Source organism: Penicillium pulvis (assembly GCF_028828015.1).
Source record: "Penicillium pulvis strain IBT 33274 chromosome Unknown contig_12_segment0_segment0, whole genome shotgun sequence".
NCBI lineage: Eukaryota > Fungi > Ascomycota > Eurotiomycetes > Eurotiales > Aspergillaceae > Penicillium > Penicillium pulvis.
Genome location: NW_026643072.1, coordinates 3,948,241 through 3,973,476, shown reverse-complemented (window position 1 = coordinate 3,973,476; position 25,236 = coordinate 3,948,241). Strand labels below are relative to the sequence as shown.

At 46.8% G+C, this 25,236-nt stretch overlaps 7 protein-coding genes across 7 annotated transcripts; 2 read left to right on the top strand and 5 right to left on the bottom strand.

Moving 5' to 3' along the window:
* Positions 1–377: 377 nt before the first annotated feature.
* On the top strand, positions 378–2,672 carry N7503_002712 (uncharacterized protein; the record flags this gene model as incomplete). The annotated part of the gene is made up of 5 exons (XM_057062259.1): positions 378–792; positions 846–1,100; positions 1,156–1,290; positions 1,345–2,534; positions 2,586–2,672. The coding sequence occupies 5 exons, from the start codon at positions 378–380 to the stop codon at positions 2,670–2,672; spliced, it is 2,082 nt and encodes a 693-aa protein (XP_056926221.1).
* Positions 2,673–3,427: 755 nt separating this feature from the next.
* N7503_002711 (uncharacterized protein) lies at positions 3,428–5,695 on the bottom strand (the record flags this gene model as incomplete). Its single annotated transcript, XM_057062258.1, has 1 exon — positions 3,428–5,695. One exon carries the CDS (start codon positions 5,693–5,695, stop codon positions 3,428–3,430), a length of 2,268 nt encoding a protein of 755 aa, XP_056926220.1.
* Positions 5,696–6,310: 615 nt separating this feature from the next.
* Positions 6,311–7,097, bottom strand: N7503_002710 (short-chain dehydrogenase; the record flags this gene model as incomplete). Its single annotated transcript, XM_057062257.1, has 3 exons — positions 6,311–6,470; positions 6,524–6,806; positions 6,854–7,097. 3 exons carry the CDS (start codon positions 7,095–7,097, stop codon positions 6,311–6,313), a joined length of 687 nt encoding a protein of 228 aa, XP_056926219.1.
* Positions 7,098–8,306: 1,209 nt separating this feature from the next.
* On the bottom strand, positions 8,307–8,751 carry N7503_002709 (uncharacterized protein; the record flags this gene model as incomplete). Its single annotated transcript, XM_057062256.1, has 4 exons — positions 8,307–8,400; positions 8,484–8,552; positions 8,603–8,661; positions 8,743–8,751. The coding sequence occupies 4 exons, from the start codon at positions 8,749–8,751 to the stop codon at positions 8,307–8,309; spliced, it is 231 nt and encodes a 76-aa protein (XP_056926218.1).
* Positions 8,752–11,593: 2,842 nt separating this feature from the next.
* N7503_002708 (GPI anchored serine-threonine rich family protein) lies at positions 11,594–12,464 on the bottom strand (the record flags this gene model as incomplete). The annotated part of the gene is made up of 3 exons (XM_057062255.1): positions 11,594–11,778; positions 11,859–12,130; positions 12,205–12,464. 3 exons carry the CDS (start codon positions 12,462–12,464, stop codon positions 11,594–11,596), a joined length of 717 nt encoding a protein of 238 aa, XP_056926217.1.
* A 725-nt stretch (positions 12,465–13,189) lies between these two features.
* Positions 13,190–15,289, bottom strand: N7503_002707 (alpha-amylase; the record flags this gene model as incomplete). The annotated part of the gene is made up of 8 exons (XM_057062254.1): positions 13,190–13,863; positions 13,923–13,974; positions 14,034–14,199; positions 14,247–14,409; positions 14,467–14,575; positions 14,624–14,779; positions 14,829–14,932; positions 14,989–15,289. The coding sequence occupies 8 exons, from the start codon at positions 15,287–15,289 to the stop codon at positions 13,190–13,192; spliced, it is 1,725 nt and encodes a 574-aa protein (XP_056926216.1).
* Positions 15,290–17,077: 1,788 nt separating this feature from the next.
* Positions 17,078–24,914, top strand: N7503_002706 (uncharacterized protein; the record flags this gene model as incomplete). The annotated part of the gene is made up of 14 exons (XM_057062253.1): positions 17,078–17,440; positions 17,496–17,671; positions 17,724–17,952; positions 17,998–18,479; positions 18,537–19,361; positions 19,409–19,853; positions 19,910–22,125; positions 22,179–22,220; positions 22,266–23,391; positions 23,447–23,617; positions 23,672–23,819; positions 23,871–24,172; positions 24,229–24,589; positions 24,646–24,914. 14 exons carry the CDS (start codon positions 17,078–17,080, stop codon positions 24,912–24,914), a joined length of 7,155 nt encoding a protein of 2,384 aa, XP_056926215.1.
* Positions 24,915–25,236: the final 322 nt, after the last annotated feature.

The following is a 25,236-nucleotide window of genomic DNA, read 5'->3' as shown; positions in this document are numbered from 1 at the left end:
AAAGGGAATAGAGGACAGCTTTGGGGATTTGACGGGTTCTTGGCTCGAGGCACCGAAGGCGGAACTCCTTAAAACATACGAATATCGGAATTACGACAACAACATGGATTGATCGCATATGTGAAGATAATTTGATTTTTCTATGGCTAGCGATTTGCATTCTATCTTCTAAGATTACAGAGTAAATCCTAACAAAACAAGGCGACCGTGTTAATTAGCTGGTAGTTAGTTCCGTTATTAATCCCACGTTGGTGCCTGAATTGACCTCAGGCAACACTCTCCACATTCACGATACGGTGCCTATTCTCCTCTGCCAATTCCAACTATCCAAGGCAACGATCGCGGCTCTGCACCAGGCAAATTTGGAAACCAACATCATGGCGTCTCCCAATGGAATAAATACCGGCCATGGGTCCGTACCGGAGACAAGCTGGCCTTCAGTCTCATCAGAGTTGGATTTGCCTTCTGTGGATCAAGTTCTATCAGGCCTACCTGATATATCCAGCATACTACCTGTCCAAGACGCCACAGTGTACCCAAAAGATCAAGAAGCTATGTTCCGCGGTTTGAAAAATATCATTGAACATGCCGAACAGACGAGCGAGGTGGGCAATAGCTTTGACTTGAAAGAGCTCCATGCTTCCCTGGGACAGGCAGAGGAGGAGGCACGTCTCGGCCGACGAGATGCCACAACATTAGAGAGTGTGCACACAACTCTAATTCAGCTATGGTCATGCAACTCCAATCTCATGGCCCAAGCGGCCGAGATTCTGGCCAATGGGAGTCGAGATCGTAAGTTTTGAGGGGGATATTTTGCTATGTTTGCTCAACTAACAGCTCTCTAGCATCATGGAGAGCTCCAATTGGCCAGTCTGGCATCCTCAAGTTCTTCTTAGATGTAGTTTCCTCGAGGCAGGAGCTCGAGCAGGGATTGTTGCTGCATTCCTTGCGTTTAGTTGGCAACTCCTGTGCCGATACTGACGAGAACAGGGAAATTGTCGTGAAGGGAAATTATACCCTTGCTATAATTCGGCATTTCCTCAATCCCGACTTGCTTATGGTGGCGATCCCTGTGATCTACAACATCTGCATGGATTATGGTAGGACCCCTTTTCGTCTAATATAGCCGACGTTTGCTAATAAATAACCAATCAGAGCCTGCACATGCCCAAATGGCAGAAAACCGGGCAGCTTATATCATATTGAGACTGCTAAGAGACGGCGCTCTCGGAGATAATGAGGCTCTGCTAGGCTTCGCATATGACCTTGTTGAACTGGCCTCTGAGCAAGGTATGTTATGGTATACAGTCAGATCTAGATATCGTGAACTGACCCAAATTATAGCACAAGGCGTTGAGAACTCGCCCGACGGCACGATTTTGCTTCTCATGGAACTTGCCTTGAACGAAGATATAACCTTTGAGCAATACGCATCTTTGGTTAGTTGCCTGTCTACATACCTGGAGAAAGAAAGATTCCAAAATGCCTGCATCTCCAACAATATGGTAGAGATGCTGCTCTCTGTCTTGAAACGATCAATTTCCATCGAAATCGACAATTCTTCCAAGGAAGATGTTTCAGCTCTGGCCCAAGCGCGGATTAAGGCCAATCAGGCATTATCTGAGGTCTCGGCCTCCCCACTGTTTGCAGAGCACTATCCTCTTGACTCTAATCTGTCAAAGACTCTCAAATCGTGGATCATGGCAGAAGAGGAACAGCTTCAGATCTGTGCCTGTGTGATGCTAGGCAACCTAGCTCGATCCGATGAGGTCTGCAAAAGGATGGTTAAGGACCTGAAGATTCACGAAGAGTTGATCGCTGTTCTTAACAGTGATGCCCGGGGCTCTGTCTTACATTCTGCCCTTGGATTCCTTAAGAACCTTGCCATTGCTGGTGATAACCGCGTCAGCCTGGCAGAAGCTGGGATCATTCCCGCCGTATCAAACTTATGGGCCTTTGATTCTGTTCCACAGGTACAGTTCTCTGCTGCAACGATCGCCCGCCAGGTCATCATCTCGTCGCCGGAGAATATCGCCAGATTGCTCTCCCCACTCTCAGATGATCCCGATTCTCCAGCAAACCGACGGACATATCTGTCATTGCTTCTTGTTCTCTTTGAGAAAACTGACTCTGCTCCCATCAAGACCGAGATTGGGCGTAGCATTGCTTCTATCTGCCGGACTCTTACACCCAAAGCCCGTGAAGGGGACGAACAAGCGAGTACCTTATTGAACACTCTGTATGACTTGCATACAGGTGTTGCTCGCCCACTTGGTGCAATGATTACTCAAACTCAATGGCCCGTTGTCCGAAGTGAAGGTTGGTTTGCCTTGGCATTAATGGCGAACAACAAATCCGGTTGTGTGGCGGTTGCAGACTGTTTGCAAAACGAGGAAGTATTGGAGCTACTCAAGAAGACTCTGAGTATGAGCTCTGAGCCTGCTGCTGAGGAAACCGAAAAGAAAGATCCGTCTCAAGTGACCAAAGACCGAGACAATGTATTTGTCCTTGTGCAAGAGCTGCTGAAGAACGAGGTAAGTTTCTATTTAATCTTTCGTTATCTACATATACTGATGATAAAGCAGTCTGGAGCGCTCCCAGAAGGTTATCGGAGCACGATGGAGGATTTGGTCGACGAGCACGCTTCGCAGTTGAAGAGTAGTACCGCCTAGAAAGATGAGATGAACTCAAGATAATGAGAATAGATGTGATAATTGATGATATAGTCAATCTCGAGAGCTATTGATGATCTATCGAATGCATTGAACATATGGTCCCACAAGCCAGGCTATAACAATATCCAGGAGGTTATGAACTAAATGCCACGAAGTGTTGTAGACACATCACCAGCCATATGACTGTCATGTAGTAATTGTAATTCAGACAAAATTGAATCCCACTACCATTAGTCATCCTCTCGTTTGATTCAAGTCAACAAGGAACGTAACGTTTCATTCGATCGGATGCAGTAAGCTCCTAATCCTAGGTAAGAAAAGGCACCGGCCCAGTATCACTCCTCAGTCGGAAAATTCCAGGGCAGTGGAAGCATGTACCGGGGCATGTACTCCATAGTATATACTACTTTGCTTTCCGGTAAGCCTAAAGGTGGAAGAAATTCTATACATCTAAATTATACACTAAACCAAATGTCAGCCATCAGACGCGGTCATAGTTCGTGGCAACATTTTTGAAGCAGTAACCGACTCTGCGATATGACTTTTAGCCGTGATGTGGAATTCAAATTTTACTAGTCTTTTTGTCGTATCAATGCCTCTCGATTCCATCCAATGGTTTCCTGGTAATGGAATAATATCATGAACGATTCTATTTTGCAAACATAGGACTCTATCACCTGAGGAGTCTAATATACAGAAGAGGTGAAAAGACATTGTTGTTAGACAAATTCACGCGAGATGAACATATCCGATCAACACGGAAATTCAAGCGAAATATTGTCAAGATAAACAGTTGCCACGAGGGAGGTGGTTAGCTTACAAGTCATCGTGGTAGTCGACGAAGATGCTACCATACTACCCGTGTAGGTAAGCCAAACACCTTTCACACTGGATCCAATAATGATATTGTAGCTCGTTGAAGCGCTGTTATCAAAACCACACTTGAGGTAGGATGCGGTATTTCCGCCATATACCTTATAATTGAATGAAAAGGTGTAGGTGTCTCCGGTGACGGTGGCAACTGACTGTGCAATCACCGCTGTGCTTGCAACGGAAGTGGTGTAGAGTACAACTGAATAATCGGAGGAATCCCCGGTAGTGAGACTATATAGTCCAGTACCACTGGAGGAGAATACCCAGGGAGAGAGGGTTCCTGTCTCAAAATCAGAGTTTGAAACGAGCTGGACTCCGCAGGTAGGAGAGTTGGTGGCTGTCGAAGTAATGGTCGTCGTTGTGGTCGATGAGACCGTTTGAGTGATGGTCACATCGACGGTCGATGTGGTGAATGCGGTGCTAGTGACGTCGACAATAGTTGCAATGGTAGTTTGGATAGTGACAGGCGCAGTGGCGGTCACGGTGATTGAAGACGTTGAGGTTATTGTTGCTACTTCTGTCACGTCGATAGTTGTTGTGGAGGACTCGGTGGTTGTCACGGACGCTGTCTCAGTGGACGTGACATCAGTTGTTTGAGTGGTCGTGTCGCTAATGGTGATGTCGATAGTCTCAGTATCCGTTTGCCCCGTTGTGATGTCAACTGTAGCGGTGGAGGTTGCGTAGATATAGACATTGTCGGTGACAAAGGCGGTGTTGTGGGCTGTAACATCCAATGTAGTCGAGGTTGTCACGTCGCTCGTCACGGTGATAGTAGCAATATCGGTGTTGGTGATAACATTGTCCTCTGTCACAGTGACAGTACTAAGGTCAGTGATAGTGGTGGTAGACAGTGAGGTGGTGGTGGATGTTGCTTCAATAGTCGTTGTCTTCGTGATATCAGCTGTAACCGTGGCCGTCTTTACTGTAGTCAACACGCTTGGGCCTTTCTTGGTAACATAATCCGTCGTAAGCTTAGTGACATAGACAGTCTGAGCCGGTGCCAAAGTGTGGGTAGTAATGGTCTTAGTGACCGTGGGCCGAGCAATTGTCTTTGTGGTGTATACTGTTGACCTCCACTCATCCACAATTAGGACAGAACAAGCACTTGATAAACGAGTATGGTGAAGTCCTCTTAGAGCGGGAGGAGTGTATAATAGCTCAACATGCCGATCTTGTAGGTCTCGCTTGGCTGCTGCAACAGTAACAACGGCAGTTGTAGTTACTGTAACACCATCTGTCTCGATTGTAGTGATAGTGGCAGTTGTATAGTCGGTCACAGTAGCGGGAATCGTGCTGGTGGACGTTTCAAAGTCGGTTTGGGGAATAGTCACAGATTGCGTGTCGGTCGTAGTATCATATACCTCCTGGGTGGTGGTAGCCGAGAGAGTCTCGGTGGCTGTCGCTATAGTGGTATCGGTAAAGGAAAGAGTCAAAGTCTCGGTATGATAGTTGGTGACAGTGGCAGTCGCAAGATTGGTATGGACGTTGGTGATGTAGTCAGTGGCGAGGTTAGTGATATAGACAGTGGTGAAGTCTGTTGCGTATTCGGTGATGGTATTGGTGTATATGTCGGTGGCAGTGTCGGTAACAGACTCGGTGATTGTGGCAGCAGCATAATCGGTGAGTACTTCAGTAACAGTATCTGTGACGAAGCTTGTCACTGGCTTTGTGATAGTTTCATATTCGGGAGCAGTGAGAAACACAGTGGAAATGTCGGTGCTCGTCAGGGTGGTAAGATCTGTGGCCGTGACATGAACCGTATGACTTAGAGTCGAAGTAGCATGCAGGGTTGTTGTGCGGGTCGGTTCTTCCACGATTGTAGAAGTGAGGTGCTTAATGCTTGTCTTTGTTATTTGCCAAGGATGATTGGTGATGGTATGGGTGACTTTAACGGTGGCAGGGACAGGGATCACCGTTTTGGTGTCGGTAACAACCTCTTCGATATCGACAATGAGTTCCTTACAGAACCAGTGGCCCTCAGGACATTCTTCAATCAACTTAAGAGCTGGTCCTAGGGGACTCTTGCGCCATTCTGCTAGCGATTTATGTGACCTGATGTGGTTTTCATTATCCGAAGGTGGAGAAGGCAGAGCCGAAGTGGTGACTGCGCACGTCAATGCTAGCAGCAGCGAAGCCTTCCAGATCATGGCGACGGTCCGCAAGAAGATAGCCCGTGAAAGGTGAGTCAACAAACGCAATAAAATAAAAAGGAAACGAGAAAGAAGAAAAACATGATCCTCAACGCGGTCGGCTGCCCTAATATAGCATGTAGCACGATAGGTCGGGTGAAGCCCAAAGCCCGAAGCTCTGGGGCGTCCGCCAAAGCATACATTTCAAGCGATCTGGGGTCGGGCTTAATAGGCCCAGAAAAGGATAAGCTGGGCACTAGCTGGGCACTAATCTACATATGGAGAAAATTGGATCAGTTCAATGCCAAACTACCGATCTAAATTGCACTATCGAAGTGGCGTGTGGCTTGATTTAGGTCAGGAACCGATGCTAACACGCGAATCATATTTGCCGGTCGGCTTTCATGGCTGAGACTGGGGCGGAAACAGGGCCAAGATGGGCTGGACTTGGCCAACCTTCGGGGCGCCCGGCTTATGTAAACTATCACGTGGCCTTGTATCACAGGACATTGCATCACATCACCTAGCTTGATTCACGTCAACAGTCGAGATACTGCATAATATTACTCCCTTAATTCTGAACACTGCGCTTGCAGAAGACGCAGATGGAGGCCATGGGGTGGTATCATGACATCAAAAACGTTGGTACCCAAGATCCTTGACAAAGGTCTGATGCCACTGTCCCTGCGACTTAATCTCAGCAAGCTCAACGTAGAAGCTTCCGTGCGCATCCCCATCAATGTTGATATATTGAGGCGACCCATCAACTTTCCGCTGATCAGCATAATAGAACCTATATTAATAAATAAGCATCAAATCTCAGATTCCACCTAGGTAAATACACACTTGAACCCACGGAAGGGGTAGGAAGCAGCCAAGTATTCAATAATATGCGACGTAGCGGCCTTGCCAACACCAAGGTTAAAGAGTGGCGGGAAGACCTTCGTGTTCAACACATTACCGGTGTAAATAAAAGTCCTAGAAGCCTCGGCTGGAAGTTCTGCAAAGCCCTTTACAGCCTCCTGTGCGGCGGCGTAAACGCTAGCTGTGTTGATATTCAAACCGTGGCTGAAATCGGCCAAGGGGGTAGCGAGAGGGTCCTCAAGACTGGAACGGCCAGCAGCAGAAGCTTGAACATTGTTAAATCAGGGCAATCAACATTAGGAATATCCATACCATTGTATACAACAACACTCGGAATGCCTAATGTTTCTTTCACATTTTTGAACACATCGGGTACGGAAAAGGGATCAGACAAGTCGCAAACGACGTGAAAATCTTTCGTATCGCTGTCTTCGTTCTTGACCGTTCGAGAGGCTAGAGCGATCTTGTACCCTTTCTCTGAAAAGGCTTCAGCCACGCTGGCCCCAACATTAGAACCGGCGCCGAGTATAAGGAGAATAGGGGATGATGTAGCCATTATTTTGAATATTTGGAGCAGTTAATCAAGGATGTTGATGGTTTGTATTGATTTATGTTTTGTGCTGGTCCTCCAAGCTTTGTTATATGGCGCCCATAGTATCATTTTCACGGTTTAGTGCGGGGCTTGGCAAATCCGCGGCCCCGGCAAGTCCGCGGAGGGCTGGTTGCCACGCATTTCTAATCGACCATTTTGGATCTTACTCATCCGGCGTTGCGAAGGTCACTTTGACCCGATGATTCGTAACAAGAGTAGGCGCCGCGCGCCCTTGCGAATTGAACACCACGATAACGGTATTTAGTGTGGGTATGTACTATCGATATTGATGTGAGATTATCGAATATGTACCTGGATACCTACCCGGTCATACTATTCCATAGACCATCCGGGTAATTTCAAGGTGATTCAGGAGTGGTACCCGCTGAGCTAGCTAAAAGCCATCGATTTAGTATGAGCGATCAATGAAAGGTCTCAGCTTAGGCTTAGTAGCGGGCTGCGGGCCTCAAGAAGAGAGAACCAGTCGTTAGGGACGAAATATTTCGCTCGTGACTACAAATAATAATACTCGTAGCTAGAACTGGCAATGAAATCTATACATATATATATAGATACATATCTCATTGAATTTAACTTTATCTAAAGTAAATCTGAGTAGGTAGATTGATACGGCATAACCTCGTTGCCAGGGTATAATATCAGAATAGGCCGACATGGTGCCTTATTCTGCCCGATCTACTCCCGAGGTCCCGAAAGATACCTGCATGACTTAATTAATCAGGGTTCTACCCCTCATGTATATATCTGACACATTTGAGGAATTAGCTTATCCCTCAAGGATTAGTCTCTTTCCATTCTACGTTTGAATTACATCTGACACCTTCGATCTTGCCTATTCAATTCCCTTTATCTTAACATAGATCCTCTTCATATTCTCTCTATTCTATCAATTTCAGTTCCTGCAACCATAATCTAGTTGGTGGGAAATCTAACCCTGAAACATACTTTACTAAGCTCATAAGAATGCCAAAGATACGTAGCTTTTCAATGCTAATCTATTATTACGTACGAGGCTTTACCGATTCAGGAATTGTCGACACTATCGATGCCTATCTGTTCACGTAATTTGAAACTCCTAATCAAGGTAGTACGATGTAGTGTGTAGCATCTCAGTATGTTCGCCATCATATTTCACTCTTTCGTTCCATCCTCTTATTCATCACTCTCTGCCTCCTCATCGGTCATAATTCGAAGAATAGAACCTTCATAGTTTGTTTTAATTTCCTTAGCAGTTTCCTCGGACACCCTATATTATGAGGAAATAATGTTAGATAAGCCATCAATATTATAGTAGCAATATAATGGGTAATGCCAGGGGCCGTAACTTACGTGAAGTGTAAAACTGGAGGAAAGATCAAAGGGGCAGGTAAATTTTTCCCGTCTGCTTTTTCAACCGCTCTGAGAAGTTATTAGTGTTAATAATTTTGAGCCCCCTCTGTAGTACTTACGTAGATATTTCGCGTAACGCATCTGTTGATTCTGGGTTGATTTGCAACATAATACGTCTCTAATGAAACCAATGTCATATTAGCCAAAAAAATCGGTTTAACTCAAGTACTGGATATGCCTAAGTTTGCAATTGACTAACAGAAGGCATGATTGCAAGGCAAGACGTTATCAACGTTGATAAAGATGGATGAATGGATGGATGAATTGGTTGAATTTGTTGATATAGTGAATGAAACTTAGCGTAATAGTCGATGCATTAGAGGTCATGAAAGAGAAATGAAGGACTATAAATACCTAGCGGCGGATGCGATTATTAATCCTCAAGTAGTAACTTAGACGATCGTGGATATGAGTGGATCTGATCGGGAACAATCGCCCCACCTTCAGCAACGCCACTTTTACGGTAAAGAACCACTAGGGACCGCGGCGTGGTACATTTAAAAGCGCTGTACTAAGCTGGTCTGTCCTGGCTTCCTCTTGTCCCTGGTACTGCTGTCCAAGAAAGTGTGTCCTGTACTAAAGCTAGTAACTGCTTTTCATTATTCATAGCTTAGTAGTACGTTTCCAAATTAGTAGGGTAACTTATGTTACCTTTGACCTGCGTACAACAAGCAAGACCAGAAACCCCCACTTCTGATCCCAAAATATTCAACGCAATTGATTCTGATCAAGCACTAGCTACGTCACTTCCGAACTGTAGGTAGCGAAAAGGGAAACGCTCTACAGAGGCGGTATGCTCGGTGACGTGTATCAAGTAGCACAAAACAGCGAGGTGGCTTATAGAAGAAAAGATCGTCCGATTTGCTCATCCTTGCGCTCAAGCGCTTATGTGACTAGTTCGATCGGAGTGGGCGATCATATTAGGACCAATCATCGCAGAATATCTCAAAACAGGCAGAAGACATCTCAGGTATCGCGCAAAAGCTTGCAGGCATGGGTCTGCATGATTCTGGCTCGAACAATAGCACGACCCGACAGCATCGGAGAAAGATTCCTGCCGAGACCGATACGTCAATCGGCGCTTCCACAATCTGTGAAAACCAGTTGCCAGATCCAGGGCAATTGTAGATATTAGAGGATAGCATTAATGTATCCATGATATCCCTGTTGAGCGATTTATCCTTACCTGTTAAGACATCGCTCCGGTAGTTATGAATAAACGGTGGTCTCGGTTTTGTAAAAAGCCAAGCCGAACTTATGGCAATTACAGACAGGAAGCTAAGTGACAATTCTGAGCAAAAGTGCCCTTACTAATTGAACACTATAATACACTTGGGTCCGTACTCTGCTATATGAATTCGTAGACCATTCTGGAAATATTAACGTGATTAAAGAGCGATACCCACTAAGACTGCGCCTTCACGTACCCCGCAATGAAATGCTCCGTGCCTTAGCTCTAATGAAGTGTTACCTTATATTTTGATTTGAATAAAGGGAGGTAATATACATTCCCTTGATACTTGAAATATTGTATTGTCTGAATTCTAGTTAGTGCGCTATTTATGCATTTAGTGAGCGTTCATAACTGATTTTGTGATTTTCAATTTAATCAAAGGGCTCCTGCATATTTAAGGGATATGTTCCACGTGAAGTAAGAGGACTTGTGTTAAAGGAAGCCGTTTAGGTACAGATGGGGATGGAACTACAGGAATTATCTTTCCTGATCACTTCATATCAGATTAATCAAGGATACCCGTTCTGGGCTTTTTTTGGTAATGTACCTTTGGTTGAACATCATGCATGGGACTTGGGACTTCTCAAAGCTACGTGAGTGTGCATACGTCTATGGCAGACGACATTTTTAGGATCTTCCTCGAATGAACCGAGCACCACGCCATTACGGCTCGGAGACTAATGCCGTAATTATCGGCTTAGAGGCCGATAGAAATAGCTGGAAGAAGTTTTAGTGTTCCGGCCGCATTGAGGTGAAATCGAGTATACCATTCCACGTCTACATGGGTCTACCTACCCTGCATATATTGCCGTCAGTCAATTTGCCGCAAAGTGGGACACTTCTGCATCGCAGGAACGAACCATGCCAGTATATTTCCATGGAAGCCAGTGACTCTCGGCCAGTGAAACTTTACGTCATCGCCTTACAAATCAAGCCAAGGACCGATATTGGGAGCAGCTGTCCGAGCGTGCCCGTGGGACTTTGCCTACTGTCGGTTGTACATTTTGAGCTCAATGAGAGTTTTTTGGGTTGTGCTGATATAGGCCTGCCTTGACTCTCCCAATATGAGTCACCTGACCATGCTCCAATTCTGTATGCAAGATATTATCTATATGCTGCCACACGTCAAACTTTCAATTTCATCGATACCTAGAAATCGTGATAAGACAGCGAAGGCTATCTTGTTAGGAATAGTGTAATATTTTTCCTTTCTATTTTATAGTACGGCGGAAGTCGTTCATGTAAGCTGTGTATTACGCCATGTGTCAACTATAAATTATATATATATAATATTGTGCTAGGCTTAAAGCCAAGCAGATTCGCTGCGTACATCTATGGATAGTTTCAAAAACGAGTGTCCACGCAGCGTGTTCTGACGGAAATCAAAGCCAGCAGGCTTGTTACTTACATTACTATTACACTGTTGCATATCCAACCGGACAATGTTTTGATTCTATAGTTTTAACATTACGTATACCTAGAGCTTGGCATGCTCCTACGAGGTGGGACTCACAGATCTGAGTCAGTTAGGTAAGGTGACTATTTTGTACATCATTCGGACTTATATGTCTGTTCGAGCCTTGCAACTAGCCTGTACGAACTTGCAGAATTACTAAGCTCGATTTTACGTATAGAAAAAACCCTCTCAAAAAATTAGGCTATGTCGCCAGTCTATAGGCTTTCACTCTACCCCGACAATATCTAACAAGAATAAGAAAGTTCAAAAGAATCACGAAATATCTTTCCTTTGATTCTACTCATCTTGAAAGGCGTTTATATACATGCTTCAGGCACAATACTGCCTGGTAGACATGATTTAAACGTAGAAGAGCGCAAAAGCAGCACCAAGCAGAGCCATGGCTTCCTTGGAAGCACTCAACTGAGACGACGCACCCGTCGACGACAGAGGGGAGGCAGAGGCACTGGTGGATGAACTGTCGGAAGAGGTGGAAGACGAGTTCTTGGAAGAAGAGGTAGAAAGGGAGGTGGTGGTGGTGGAGCCTGTGATGATGAAGGCATGTTAGTATCATCACCTTGTGATAATGTGTGGAGTTTGATCATGCCTGAGGAGGACAAAGGACTAGTCGATGACATGGAAGTTGGCGATGCCGAGGATATAAGGGCTGAGGTGACCGATGTAGAAGTGGTCGGACTGGATGAAGAAGAAGTGGAAGAAGTGGAGGAAAGGGAGGTGGTAGTTGTGATAGTGGTGGTAGAAGACGATGTTGAAGAAGAGGAAGTAGAAGAAGAGGAGGATGTGGTACCATCATCCGAAGCGCCCTTCTTGACAGTAAAAATGTCACTGACAGCGAGCTGGCCAGCAGAATCAATTATCTGGATCTCATAGTCATCTCTAAGCCATGAAAAAATGGCATTAGACTATTAGCGTTGTTCTTTTCTGATAACACAATTCCACCTTCTACTCACCCGTTGGAAATGCTAGGGTTAGGCTGCGTCGTGTATTCGCCGGTAGAGGTCTTGACGTTATCCGCCAATTTAGTCTGGAAGGAGCCATCCTGACTTCGAAGGATGATGCTGATCACTGAAGGATCACTAGGATCGCTAGTAAATTTGATAGTTTTGGCAGTGGAGAAATCCCACACCGTGTCTGATGAAGGAGTGGTGACGGTGATAGCAAAAGCCGACGAGAGGAGGCTCAAGGCAGTGATGGTGAATGAGTAACGCATTTTGATTGAATTGAATTATAAATTTACTAGAATATGATGGGGAGAAAGTCTCATTGCCTCCCAGGAAAAGGTTAGATATATTTAGTCCATAGACTGGAAAATATGTTGTTGAAAGATCTGTATATAGAAAAAGTAACTTTCAGCTTCAGCTGGACGCCTTGAGAATACGAGATAGTTCGAGCCTTGCATAGAAGCAAAATATGATCTCTAAAACGAGCTAAGCGGTGAAGAGAATAAAGAAATTCAGGGTCCATTTTGGTGTCCACGTAGGGTAACAACTAACGGGCACTGCTTGGATCACCCTTGCATCAGCGACCCGCCACGTTGGCCACGATCATGTCAGCCCAGGTCAGCGTTAAGAGATGCAGTAGATACGAAGTATACTGACAAGGCTCGGAATTCGAGGTTGTCATAAATAGAATCCTAATTTTCGTTATATTGTATTTTTACTTACAGCCGTGAATGAATACTGGTTATGACTGGTAAAATTACCACATGAGCTAAGTCTGCATCCCGTCTTACTGTGCCGTCCCAATAGTCAAAAGTGACTATCGGAATCCTGCTCCAAGTACGGAGTTTTAAGTGGCTCGACATATCTCCTATTTTCCGTTGTAGTTCGCGAGATGTGATATGAAAGTAATAGAGCTGAATTTCAGGAGTATCTCGTCTATAGTAAAATCACTGCAGAAACCATCGAAAATTAATGCGTAGTACAACAAAAATGATCACAACAGAAAGAAAGGCAATCTAGAGAATAAGGAAGAAATGCAGAATGTGGTCAATGCAGTCGTGACTACCAATGTCCTCATCCCCACAGACAAATCGAATGAAGAAATCCCAGCGCTGGTGGAAGTCTTTTGACTTGTTGATGAAGTTGTCAATGTTTGGGTATGATTCCCACAAATATTAGTGCTCTGATTCAGGCTTTCAGTAGGATAGTACACCCGAGGTCCTCCATCCGAGCTGAGGTCCACATTGATATTCCCGCTTGAATCAGTCACAATTGTTTTGCAAGAAAGGAGCTCGGTCACATTCTGTCTGGATGAGAAACCTGTGCCGTCGGAGCCAAGCGTGAATTTTGTAGTGGCTTTGGTGGCTGGCTTGGCTCCGAGGTTGGACACCACGCTCACAACCTGGTTACCAGTAAACCCCTTGCGCATGGCCAAGATGTTTTTTGATTTGTAGATGGGGACTGAGAGGTACGATAGATAGTCGGTCCCTGATTTCGGAGCGACGATGAACTTTTCTCCGTCGCCGCTCGCATACGATCGAATACGATTCAATGACTGGACCAGCAAAGGTAGGGAGGTCGAGTTCATCGAGTATTTGGTAAGCCACAGGGCCTCTCGGTTGACAGGGTTGAACCCACCTGACAGATGCTGTTCTTCCCCGTAGTAAACTGTGTTGTCTGCATTAGTATCTTTGGATTTCGTTTCAGATTGTGGGGGCGCAACACACGGATGGGGATACCGTCAGCGAGCATGCTGATTGTGAGAATGTTGCGAGCCAGCTAATCAGGAGTGGCAAAGTCAATACGTGCTGACCAAAAATCCGATGCACTCAACTTACCGATAGGTCTGAGGTATACGAGCCAAAGCGAGGGACATCCTGATTCGATGTGAAAGTTCCCAAGGGAAGTACATCCTTGCAATGTGTCCTGATGTTATTGATAGACTCTACTATCGTGTTCAGGTCTCCATTGGTCGCGTTGAAGGCCTCTGAGAGGATATAATACCTGAAAAGTGTCAACAAGCCCTTTGTTCATTGTGATGAGCTACTCACATTGGATAATTCAAGAGTCCGCTTAGATTGGGCTGCAGTGAGCAGTACCCAGTTGCATTTGTTGTGGCTCCTTCGCCCATAGTAAAAACGCCCGCTGACTCACTGAAACTGGAGAAAAAGACAGGGGGAATGTTCAGGACACTGTCGATTCGCAAGCCATCAACTGCAAATAATGATTGTCATTAAATCCGTCGGGGAGATAGGAAGCGTATAGACATACCTGAATAATTCGAAACCAACTGCGAAACCCAGGTTCCCAGAATTTGCTGGACTTCTTGATCCTCATTTCGCAAATCTGGAAGCGATATAGTGTTGTCTCCCATCCAGCACTGATGAAGGCTTAGCAATGCTCTCTTAACACTTGATGACATGCTTACATCCAGAACACAGGTTTCATTTGTGGGGTCCTCAGAAAGGAGCTTGTAGTCGTGAAAGTACTTCTGATCATTGAATGGATTAAAAGTGCTGTAGTCGATAGTGGAGGCGTTTCCAGCCCAGGCCATGTCACCAACGACAATGTCCAGCATCAAGTACTAATTTCCAGGTCAGTTTTGCGAGTAGACAGAGCAGCCGGCGACTCACCATGCCACGCGCATGCAACGCTGCGGATAACGCTTGCAGGTCATCGGAAGTGCCAAAATGGGAGTTGACAGAGTACAAATCGTTTGGCCAATACCCATGGTATGCTATCACCCATCTATCGTTATTTCTCTATATTCGTTGACAGTCAAGAGGACCATACCTGAGAGGTCAACCGTGCGAGTTGACTCCTGACTTTGCACTGGAGAGATCCATACTGCATCGAACCCGAGTTCCTGAATATAATCCAGCTTATTTATGATACCTTGAAAGCTCCCACCACAATATTTTCCCAGTGCTGCATCACAAGAAGCGGTAGTTGAGTTATCCGATCGAGCGAAGCGATCAGTTACCACTTGATAGATCGACCGACCGAGCCATTGATCTCGAGAAGCCGCATGTACTGTCCCAATGGCAGCAACCACCAAAACCTTCCAGAACCACATTGTCGGTGGTGTTTGCATGACAGAACGAAGATGATCGAATGACGGATGGAGGCAGAGATAATGAAAATGCTACTTGAATTAATTGACAAACATATGCTGGATGAAAATGATTACAGTGAGGTAGAGACAGGTATTGTACTGTATGTGTATTACATATATTCATGATCTGTCATCCTGTATGTACAATCAACTGGTGGCGTTTGATGAGTCCGAGACCGCCTTTACCGCTTGTTACCACCGCCTTCAATGTTAGGCCCTATTCAGACACGCGCTTCAATGCTAGACAAGAAACGCTAGGATTTGTCGTTTCTGTGACTGAAGAGGCCTGCTCGGAGATCAAGAAAACATGTGCATAGGAGACTCGCTATTGCCATGTGCAGCTGATTCAAGCAGGTACTTGAAAACGACGGCTGGTATACTAGTCAATGTAGTCATAAGATAGTAAACTCGGAGGTTTTTGGTCGGCAGAAAGCCGGGAGAATAAAATGCGGTAAAAGGTCTCACTCAACAAAACGCCACTATAATCTATCGGCCCGATCGGCAGCCCGCTATGAACCAATCGAGCGCACTAATGGCTCCCAACGGCATATAGGCGGGCCGTGGTAGGTTCACGAGAGACTCGGCTCCGCTAGCCTACTTGACGATCGTCCATGTCACTTTGGTGTGCTGGCCTCGAAATGGTAGAGCCGCGTGGTTGATTGCAATCAGACCCAATTTCCTGAACATTTGAAGCGATCACTCCGTGATACTTCATTGCTCCATGACCAGATTCCTTGATCGGTTTCACATGCGGCGCTGAGTATGACAGCTGGGCTTTGTTCCAAGTGGGTCTGGCAAGCATCAGTGGGGGCAGATAAGGAGAAGTTCGGCCTATCGGATCTTTTGGCTGATGATGGGGGTGATAACAAAGTATTGACAGTTTCTGTCATCCCAAGTCAAGTACAGACTGCATAATTTGCCGACTACCAATTGCGCCTTGCCGCGACAGCGAACTATTGACAGTTTCAGTCAAGCCAAGTCAAGCACAAACTACATAAATTGCCGATTTGCAATGACGCCTTGCTGCCAGGGCTGCAGCAGGGACGGAGTGGCCGTGAACAAATGAAAAAAGCGATACAACACAGGAACGACACGCAACAACAAGCCACACGCGTATTATCATGTCCGCCTCTCGCCATTTTTGCATAGGTTTCTCCTGTATCAGCTATGACGTGTTCTGTCTTCTATGAGGCGGGATACCCAATCTAGCATAATTCACACTTTATGATCGATGATTTCCTTCCGGCATGACTCTTCTTGGAATAGTTGTATATCAGAATGTCGTATACCAATGCATGTCAGATTGTCTCCATTTTTATGAGACATGATCCGGCTTGGGCCTGGACCCCGGTCTGGATACCCGAACAATGCGCGCATCAAATACGGTCTACGTCGAATTGAGATCTATCATCCAAAATTAGAACCGCTCGTCCGCTGAGCATGAACACGATGATTTGCTTTTTTTGAGGCTGTACAGTAAGGCTGGCTCGGATCTCCAGTAGTTCGCCTGATTCCTGCGTCTATGCTGATCTACAAAACAATGATTGGCACATGTTCTCACGCTCAAAATCAATTATTGCATTGCCCGGGAAATTCATTGTCTTTCACATGCTTCTCTCACCCATCTGCTTTCTATGAACTGTTCAGTGTCTATGTTTCTATGACTTGTCGCTTCTTTCTGGTATGCACTTTGTGGCTGTCCTTCTGCAGTCGAGGCTCGAACAACTCGTTCTGTGAATGTCCCCGTAGTGGCATTTACTGTGCGGAATGAAGTTGCCCACTTTCATCACCCATTACCTTGCCATTGTTGCAATATCTATACACATTGCACAATCCCTGCCATATCTTCCAGAGGAAGAAAACTGGAATCTCAATCAAAACCAGACAGCGACAGACCCCCTCGACTATTCGGGTCAGTGGGATGGACACACATACAACCCTTCACCAGAGAACTGGCGATTCCCCTTTTACACGATATTCCTCGACAGATTTGTAAATGGTGATCCGAGTAACGATAACGCAAATGGCACACAGTGGGAACATATCTTGACCTCTAACGAGTTCCGCCATGGCGGTGACGTTCTAGGTTTGGTTGATACGTTTGATTATCTTCAGGGGATGGGAATCAAGGTGCGTCTAGTATTCCAAGAAAGCTGGACGTGAAGAATATATTGACCATATACAGGGTGTTTATCTTGCTGGAACGCCGTATATCAACTTTCCCTGGGCTGCGGATGGATACTCCCCGCTTGACCTGACTCTGCTGGACCATCACTTTGGTACGATCGAGGACTGGCGCACAATGATATCCGAGGCACATCGACGGGGGTTATATGTTCTTTTTGACAATACATTTGCGACGTATGTGAGATCCATCTGCGCAACTTCCGATGTCGTCAGCTGATTGTGGTAGAATGGGCGATCTTATCGGTTTTCAGGGTTTCCTGAACAAGTCCGCGCCAATCAATGCCAACGAGTACGACTATGAATGGAAGTACGGCCGCCGATACTGGGACTTTCAGCCTGGAAATGAAGTTGAGAGTGAATGTCCCTGGGAGTTTCCTCGGTTCTGGGATGACGACGGGATCGGTTTGACCACCACAACCCTTGGTCCTTCATGTCGGAATAGTGAATTTGATCAGGTATTATCGATTTCTTTCGATTTTGAGCATGACTGACCTCTGCAGTATGGAGAAGTTGCCGCATTTGGGAATTACACCGAATGGGAAGGGCAGATAGCCAAATTCGCATTTGTGCAGGATCGTCTACGCGCATGGCGGCCGGACGTGCTGGCCAAGATCAAACACTTTTCGTGTCTTACCATCACCATGCTTGATGTCGACGGATTCCGGGTCGACAAAGCTCTACAAGTTACCCTTGACTCTTTGGGAGAATGGTCCGAGCATATAAGGGATTGCGCCAGTCAGGTGGGAAAAGACAACTTCTACATTCCCGGAGAGATTGTGGCGGGCAACTCTTTTGGCTCGCTATATGTCGGTCGCGGTCAACAGACAAATCAGACCAAGAACAACTTGACGGAAGCATTTATGATGACGAATAAGACAGACAAGTCAAATGAGGATCTGTTCTTGAGACCCGCGGAGAGGTCTGCGTTGGACGGGGCGGCATTCCACTACACATTATATCGTGCTCTGAGCCGGTTTCTAGGGTCAGTTTCTCCTCTTCAGTACATTCAGTATACTCGAGTTAACATCGCCCCTTTTAGTCTGGACGGTACCTACACTGCCGAAGGCGACCCGCCAGTCAACTTTGTGGAGACCTGGGATGGCCTTGTGGAAACCAACGACATGGTCAACACGAACACCGGAGAGTTCGATCCTCGTCACCTCTTCGGTGTCACGAACCAGGATGTCTTCAGGTGGCCAGGTATCAAAAACGGGACCCAAAAGCAGAATCTGGGCCTGTATGTCGCTTCGTTGATCATGCCTGGAATCCCAATCATTTCCTGGGGCGAGGAACAGGATTTCTACGTACTGGACAATCAGGCTGACAACTATGTCTTCGGTCGTGGACCCATGACTTCTGCTCAGGCATGGCAGCTTCACGGATGCTACAAGCTGGGGTCATCGAAATACGTTGACTTCCCGCTTGACCGTTCACTGACCGGATGTGAAGACGATTCCGTCAGTCTAGATCACCGCGATCCTTCTCACCCAGTGCGAGGCCTCATCAAGATGATGTTTGAGATGCGTGAAAATTATCCCGCATTGAATGATGGCTGGTACCTGCAGCAACTGTCAAATCAGACGTTCGACATTTACCTTCCAGGCAGTAATGGAACAGCGACCGAGACTGGTATGTGGAGTGTCATGAGATCACGATTTGCGAATACGCAGAATTTCGATGGCCAAGGCCAGGGGAATCAGAGTGTCTGGCTGTTGTATTCTAATGACAACAAATCAGTTGAACACCAGTTCAATTGCAGCAGTAAGGACGCTTTGATCTCGCCATTTCCTGGGGGAACAACGGTCAAAAACCTTTTTCCTCCGTTCGAGGAAATGACCCTGACCAATAGCTCGACTACGCTTGGGTATGATTACTGTTCTGAAATTGATTCCTCTCACTGACAATGTGTAGATTTGAAGGTTCTAAACTTCCAAACGGCTGTCATCCCAACCTTACTATGCCGGCCTGGAGCTTCAAAGCCTTTGTTCCGAAGGCTAAATTCGTGCAGCCTTCCCCATATATAACACGCTTCTCCCCAGGGCATGACGCTCGACTTGTGCCCCAGGGAACAAGTGGGGATACAGTACGGATTGGCTTCGAATTCTCTCAGGAGATGGATTGCGGGGACATCACCAGATCGCTGACGATCACATCCAAAGCGCTGAATGACGAGAGCCCACAGCTTGACACGACGTCGGTCTCTTGTAAATCCATTGAAGAGACTGAAGTTGTGACGTGGCCGGGGGCACTCACAAGCGTTTTCAGTTACGAGGTAGATTTGGGCAATGTCTTTCCAGGAGTTCACAGAGTCACACTTAGCAACGTGACTACAGCAGATGGAAATAAATCCACAGGTGTGAGTAGATTTCGCTAAAAGGTCGAGTAATTGAGAGTACTAATTGAGTCTCGCAGTCCATTGACCACTTTCTCTTCCGGATTGGAGAGATAAACAATCCGATGGTCTGGCCACAGCTAGCGAACTACAGCAGAACCTTACTGTTCGACAACCCGTCGTCTGACACTGAACCCTTATCAGTAATGCCACAAGCCCCCGGTGCAGACATGTGGCGATACTCGCTGGATTTTGGAGCTACATTCAGTGCCTGGATGACATACACCGGTTTCAACACATCGATTCCCGGCAAGAACTGGAGCGGCACTGCCAAGCAGGCCTGGGAAGGAGAACATATCCTTGCCCAATACTGGAGCAAGTTGACCGGGAGTAGCGCTCATTGGACGCATGGAGATACGCAATGGGCATACAAGCCCCCACGTCGTTTCCCAAACCTCTTCATCGAAGGCGAGTTCAACCAGTTCGGATATGACGCTGGCTATTCCAATAAAATGGCTCTGAGCAACGACACTGGCGTATGGGAAATCCATTTCATGGGCGAATGGCCCGTGCAGGTTGCATTCAACGCCTGGGGATTGAACGAAGACGGCCTTCCTGATCAAACGCAGGTTTTTGGGGACATCGATGGAGACAATGTTCTGGATCAAGTCCCTCCAGTCACGCTGCTGAGCAATGTTTTCAACGTCACCATCCCACCCCCTTCGCCCTATCTTGCCTTCAAGCTGTCGGTCGATGACGGCGATCTTAGGGTCTACGCTACACCTACAGGATCCATGTGGGCTCAGGTCTCCATATTTATCGTGCTAGCGATTGTACCTGTCGCCACTGCTGTCGGTGCGGTGTGTATTTACCTGAAGGCATTTTATCAGGTTAAATTCAACCAGATCGGTGTCACAGAGAAGAGATCAAGCATGGCTCCACTGGTGGGCGTCTTTAACCGGGTGACCCATCGATCTAACGACAGAGAATCCAATCCTGGACTTGCTCTGACCAATGCGGACCTGTTTCCAACTGATAGTGGAGGCGTTGTCGGCGCCCCGGTACCAATCCGCCGGCGAACCGTGCTCATTGCAACGATGGAATACGATATTGAGGATTGGGCCATCAAGATCAAAATTGGTGGGCTCGGTGTGATGGCCCAGCTGGTAGGGAAACATCTCACCCAGCATGATCTCATATGGGTAGTCCCTTGTGTTGGAGGCGTTGAGTACCCCAAGGACGATCCCCGAGAGCCGATTGTGATTACCATTCTTGGTGAAAAATATCAAGTGGATGTCCAGTACCATCGGATGCAGAACATCACGTACGTCTTGTTAGACGCGCCTGTGTTCCGAGCTCAGTCCAAAACAGAGCCGTATCCTGCCCGTATGGATGACATGGATTCGGCCATATTTTATTCCAGTTGGAATCAATGTATCGCTGAAGCCATCAGGAGATTTCCGGCTATCGACCTCTATCACATCAATGATTACCATGGCGCCGCTGCCCCGCTCTATCTTCTACCTCGCACTATTCCTTGCTGTCTGTCTCTGCATAACGCTGAATTTCAGGGACTCTGGCCAATGAAGACTACACAGCAAAACCAAGAGGTTTGCAGTGTCTATAACCTCGACCATGCATTGGTAAAGAAGTATGTACAATTTGGTGAAGTGTTCAACCTTCTTCATGCAGCTGCCAACTATCTGAAAATCCATCAAAACGGATTCGGCGCTGTCGGTGTCTCCAAGAAATACGGCAAGAGGTCGTACGCCAGATATCCGATTTTCTGGGGTCTCAAGAACATCGAAGCGTTGCCAAACCCAGACCCGTCTGACATCGCCGAGTGGGATCACAACGCGAACAGCATTCTCGAAGACGTTGTCATCGATGCAGAATTTGAAGCCAGTCGTGCCACACTCAAGAGACAAGCGCAAGAATGGGCAGGCCTTAATGTTGACCCAGAGGCCCAGCTGTTCGTGTTTGTTGGTCGTTGGTCCATGCAAAAGGGCGTTGATCTGATTGCAGACATCTTCCCCTCCATTCTAGACGACCACCCAACGGTTCAGTTGATGTGTATTGGTCCAGTCATTGATCTCTTTGGAAGATTTGCAGCGTTGAAACTCAATCGCCTCACAGAGCTCTACCCTGGGCGGGTCTATTCCAAACCAGAGTTTACTGCACTGCCGCCCTTCATTTTCAGTGGCGCTGAATTCGCCTTGATTCCTTCTCGTGATGAACCGTTCGGTCTAGTGGCCGTAGAATTTGGACGGAAAGGAGCGTTGGGCGTGGGATCACGGTAAGACTGGTCTGGGTTGATTTCATCGCCAGTGCTAACGTGTTCTTCTTTAGTGTTGGTGGCCTTGGGCAGATGCCAGGATGGTGGTTCACAATGTGAGTTCCTTCCTCTCAAAATATGCTCAGACTAACCCGTTATAGCGAGTCTATGACAACCAAACATCTCATCCAACAGTTCAAGATGGCCATCAACGACGCTCTGAAATCATCCCAGGAGACACGAGCGCTCATGCGTGCACGATCCAGCAAGCAGCGCTTTCCCGTAGCACAGTGGGTTGAGGATCTAGACATTCTACATGCCACCTCAATAGAAAAGCACGCCAAGTACTCCAAACGTCACGATCGCAGCTCATGGAGGCTTTCCACTGGCAGCACCCTTGTCACAGAAAGCATTCGCAAGGTCTCAAGCTCAAAAACCAGCCGTGAACAAAGCCGGTCACGAGGCTCCACCTTGTCTGACCCGCCGAGCAGGCCGATCACGTCTGATATGAGACTGTCAGTACCTCGACCAGATTTCGACCACGTTCTGTCAGCGACAATTCCGTCTTCCAATCTGAACATTTCCGACAACGAGCCCGATTCTGATACCGACCCAAGACGCAGACTCTTCTCCTCCGACCCCCTCGCAGAGCCGCGAATCGTTTACTCTGCAGAAAGCGATGGAGAAGATCTCGAGCCCATGTCTTTGGCCTTCCAAGAGGACGGCAGCGTCCGTCCATCACCGCTTGGGACACCTACCGTTGAATTTGCTCGATCTGGCACAAGCACACCAGGTCTCAGTGCAGGGCCAGAAGTTGGTCTGCTGGGTCGAGACGCAAGGGCGTCCATGATGAGTCTGGCCAGCGTCGATGGTATAATAAAGGAAAAACTAGACTACAACCTCCAGAAGGTTGATCCATTTTTCACGGATTCGTACAACGAGTACGCAGATAAATTTGAGAAGAAGCTTGCGGGTCTGAATGGCAAGAACTCTCAGGACCAGCTCTGCATCGAAGAGTTCCTCGAGAAAAGCCAAAAAGACTGGTTCAATCGTTACCGCGACGTCAAATTGGGCAAGTCCCCCTTGCCTTCTCCTGCTCCCTCTGTCTTTCGCATCAAGGTCCGTGAAACCGGTCATCCAGAGAGCCCGCCAAGTACTGGTTCAGTTGGAGACACTCACTCCGAGCAATTCGTTCTCCCAGTTTTCTATGTTCCCCCCACTGGCTTGAAGCGTTTCATGTTGATGAAGTTGGGTGATTGGCCTGTATACTCCATCTTCCTCGCTATTGTGAGTTGGAACCCTACCAAAAGCTTCATTACAGAGACTGACAGCATTTCTTTAGGGTCAAATTCTTGCTTTGAACTCGTACCAGATCACACTTCTAAATGGTGAGATTGGAGAGACGGCCCAAAAGCTATACATTTTGGCATCCATCTACCTTGCTTCTTCTATCATATGGTGGATGGTCTTCCGTTTGGTCCCCTCTGTCTATGTATTGGCGATGCCTTTCTTTGTACGTTAACGCTCCTCTTTCTGGTTTAAGAGGTTATAAGCTAACTACCCGCAGATATATGGGTTTGCCTTTTTGTTTGTCGGTCTTGCCGCCGTACCTAGCGGCCTAAGTCGAACATGGCTACAAAACGTGGGAATCGGCTTGTATTCGTTTGCCTCTTCCAGTGGTTCAATTTTCTTCGCCCTTAACTTTGGAGATGAAGGTATGCAACAATATTTTAGAAGTATGGAACTTATCTAACTTTCTTGTCTAGGTGGAGCGCCTCTGAAGTCTTGGATTTATAGGGCTACCGTCATCCAGGGCACTCAACAGCTGTTCATCAGTTTCCTTTGGTACTGGGGTAGCTGGATGGCAGCTCTCAATCAAACAGGTAACATGAAGTTTAGTCTTGCCATGACCAGTCCAGGCGCTTTGCTCGGGATCGGACTCGGACTTGCCGCTCTTCTGTGGCTGTTGGGGGCCCTGGTCTTCTTTGGACTTCCTTCGTATTATAGACAAACACCAGGTCAAGTACCGACGTTCTACCTATCGCTCTTTCGCCGTCGCATAATTCTTGTATGTCTCTTCCTTCTCCCTCCAGCTTGCTTTTATTCTAACGCTGCATTCTGCAGTGGTTTTTCTACATGGTGTTCATATCAAATTATTGGCTGTCGGCACCTTACGGACGAAACTGGCTCTATCTCTGGTCCAGCAAGCATGCAAAGGTGTGGCAGGTCATTATACTCGTCCTTTTCTTTTTCATCTTTGTCTGGGCGGCAGCTCTCTGGGTCTTTCACGTCTTTTCCAAGCGACACGCCTGGTTCATCCCGATCTTTGCCGTCGGTCTTGGGGCTCCTCGATGGGCCCAAATCCTGTGGGCAACCTCCAACATAGGCATGTACATTCCCTGGGCCGGTGGTCCTGTAGCTGGAGCTCTCGTTGGTAGAGCACTATGGCTCTGGCTAGGAGTTTTGGATTCCCTTCAGGGTGTCGGTAAGTTCTCTCTCACGGCGCTTTAAACGCGACACATCCTGATTCAGTCAATACAGGGTTTGGAATGATACTCCTCCACACAATGACTCGGTTCCATGTGACCTTCACACTTCTAGCCGCACAGGTGGTCGGTTCCGTTGCGACTATCCTCGCCCGCGCTACAGCACCGGATAAGTTAGGCCCTGGTAACGTTTTCCCTGATTTCTCCGCTGGCATCGCAGCCGGCTTGGGAAAGGCAGACTTCTGGGTCTGTCTATTATTCATGATATCTATCAACGTGCTCTGCATCTTCTTCTACCGCAAAGAACAACTCTCGAAACCTTGACCGCCGTTCCAACCTTGAACAGCAATTTCTTTGTCTTTCCTTTTTCTTTTACATTCACTTAACATTGTGCGGCGCAGGTATTGTCATTGAAGGACTAATTATATAGTGGGTTGCATTTACTGGGGCGCGATAGACTTTATGAAGGTCGCCCCGTGTTTTGAAATTGTACATAATGTATAGAAAGGCCCCTTGTTTACAGTCTTATAGGGGTCCAAAGTTAATGTTCATGTTCATGTTTTTTCTGGATAAGCAGCGATGCCTCCAGTCCCAAATCGATTCATCATTCTTTACCTTGAAGCTTTTTCAGTCGATTGAATTTTCT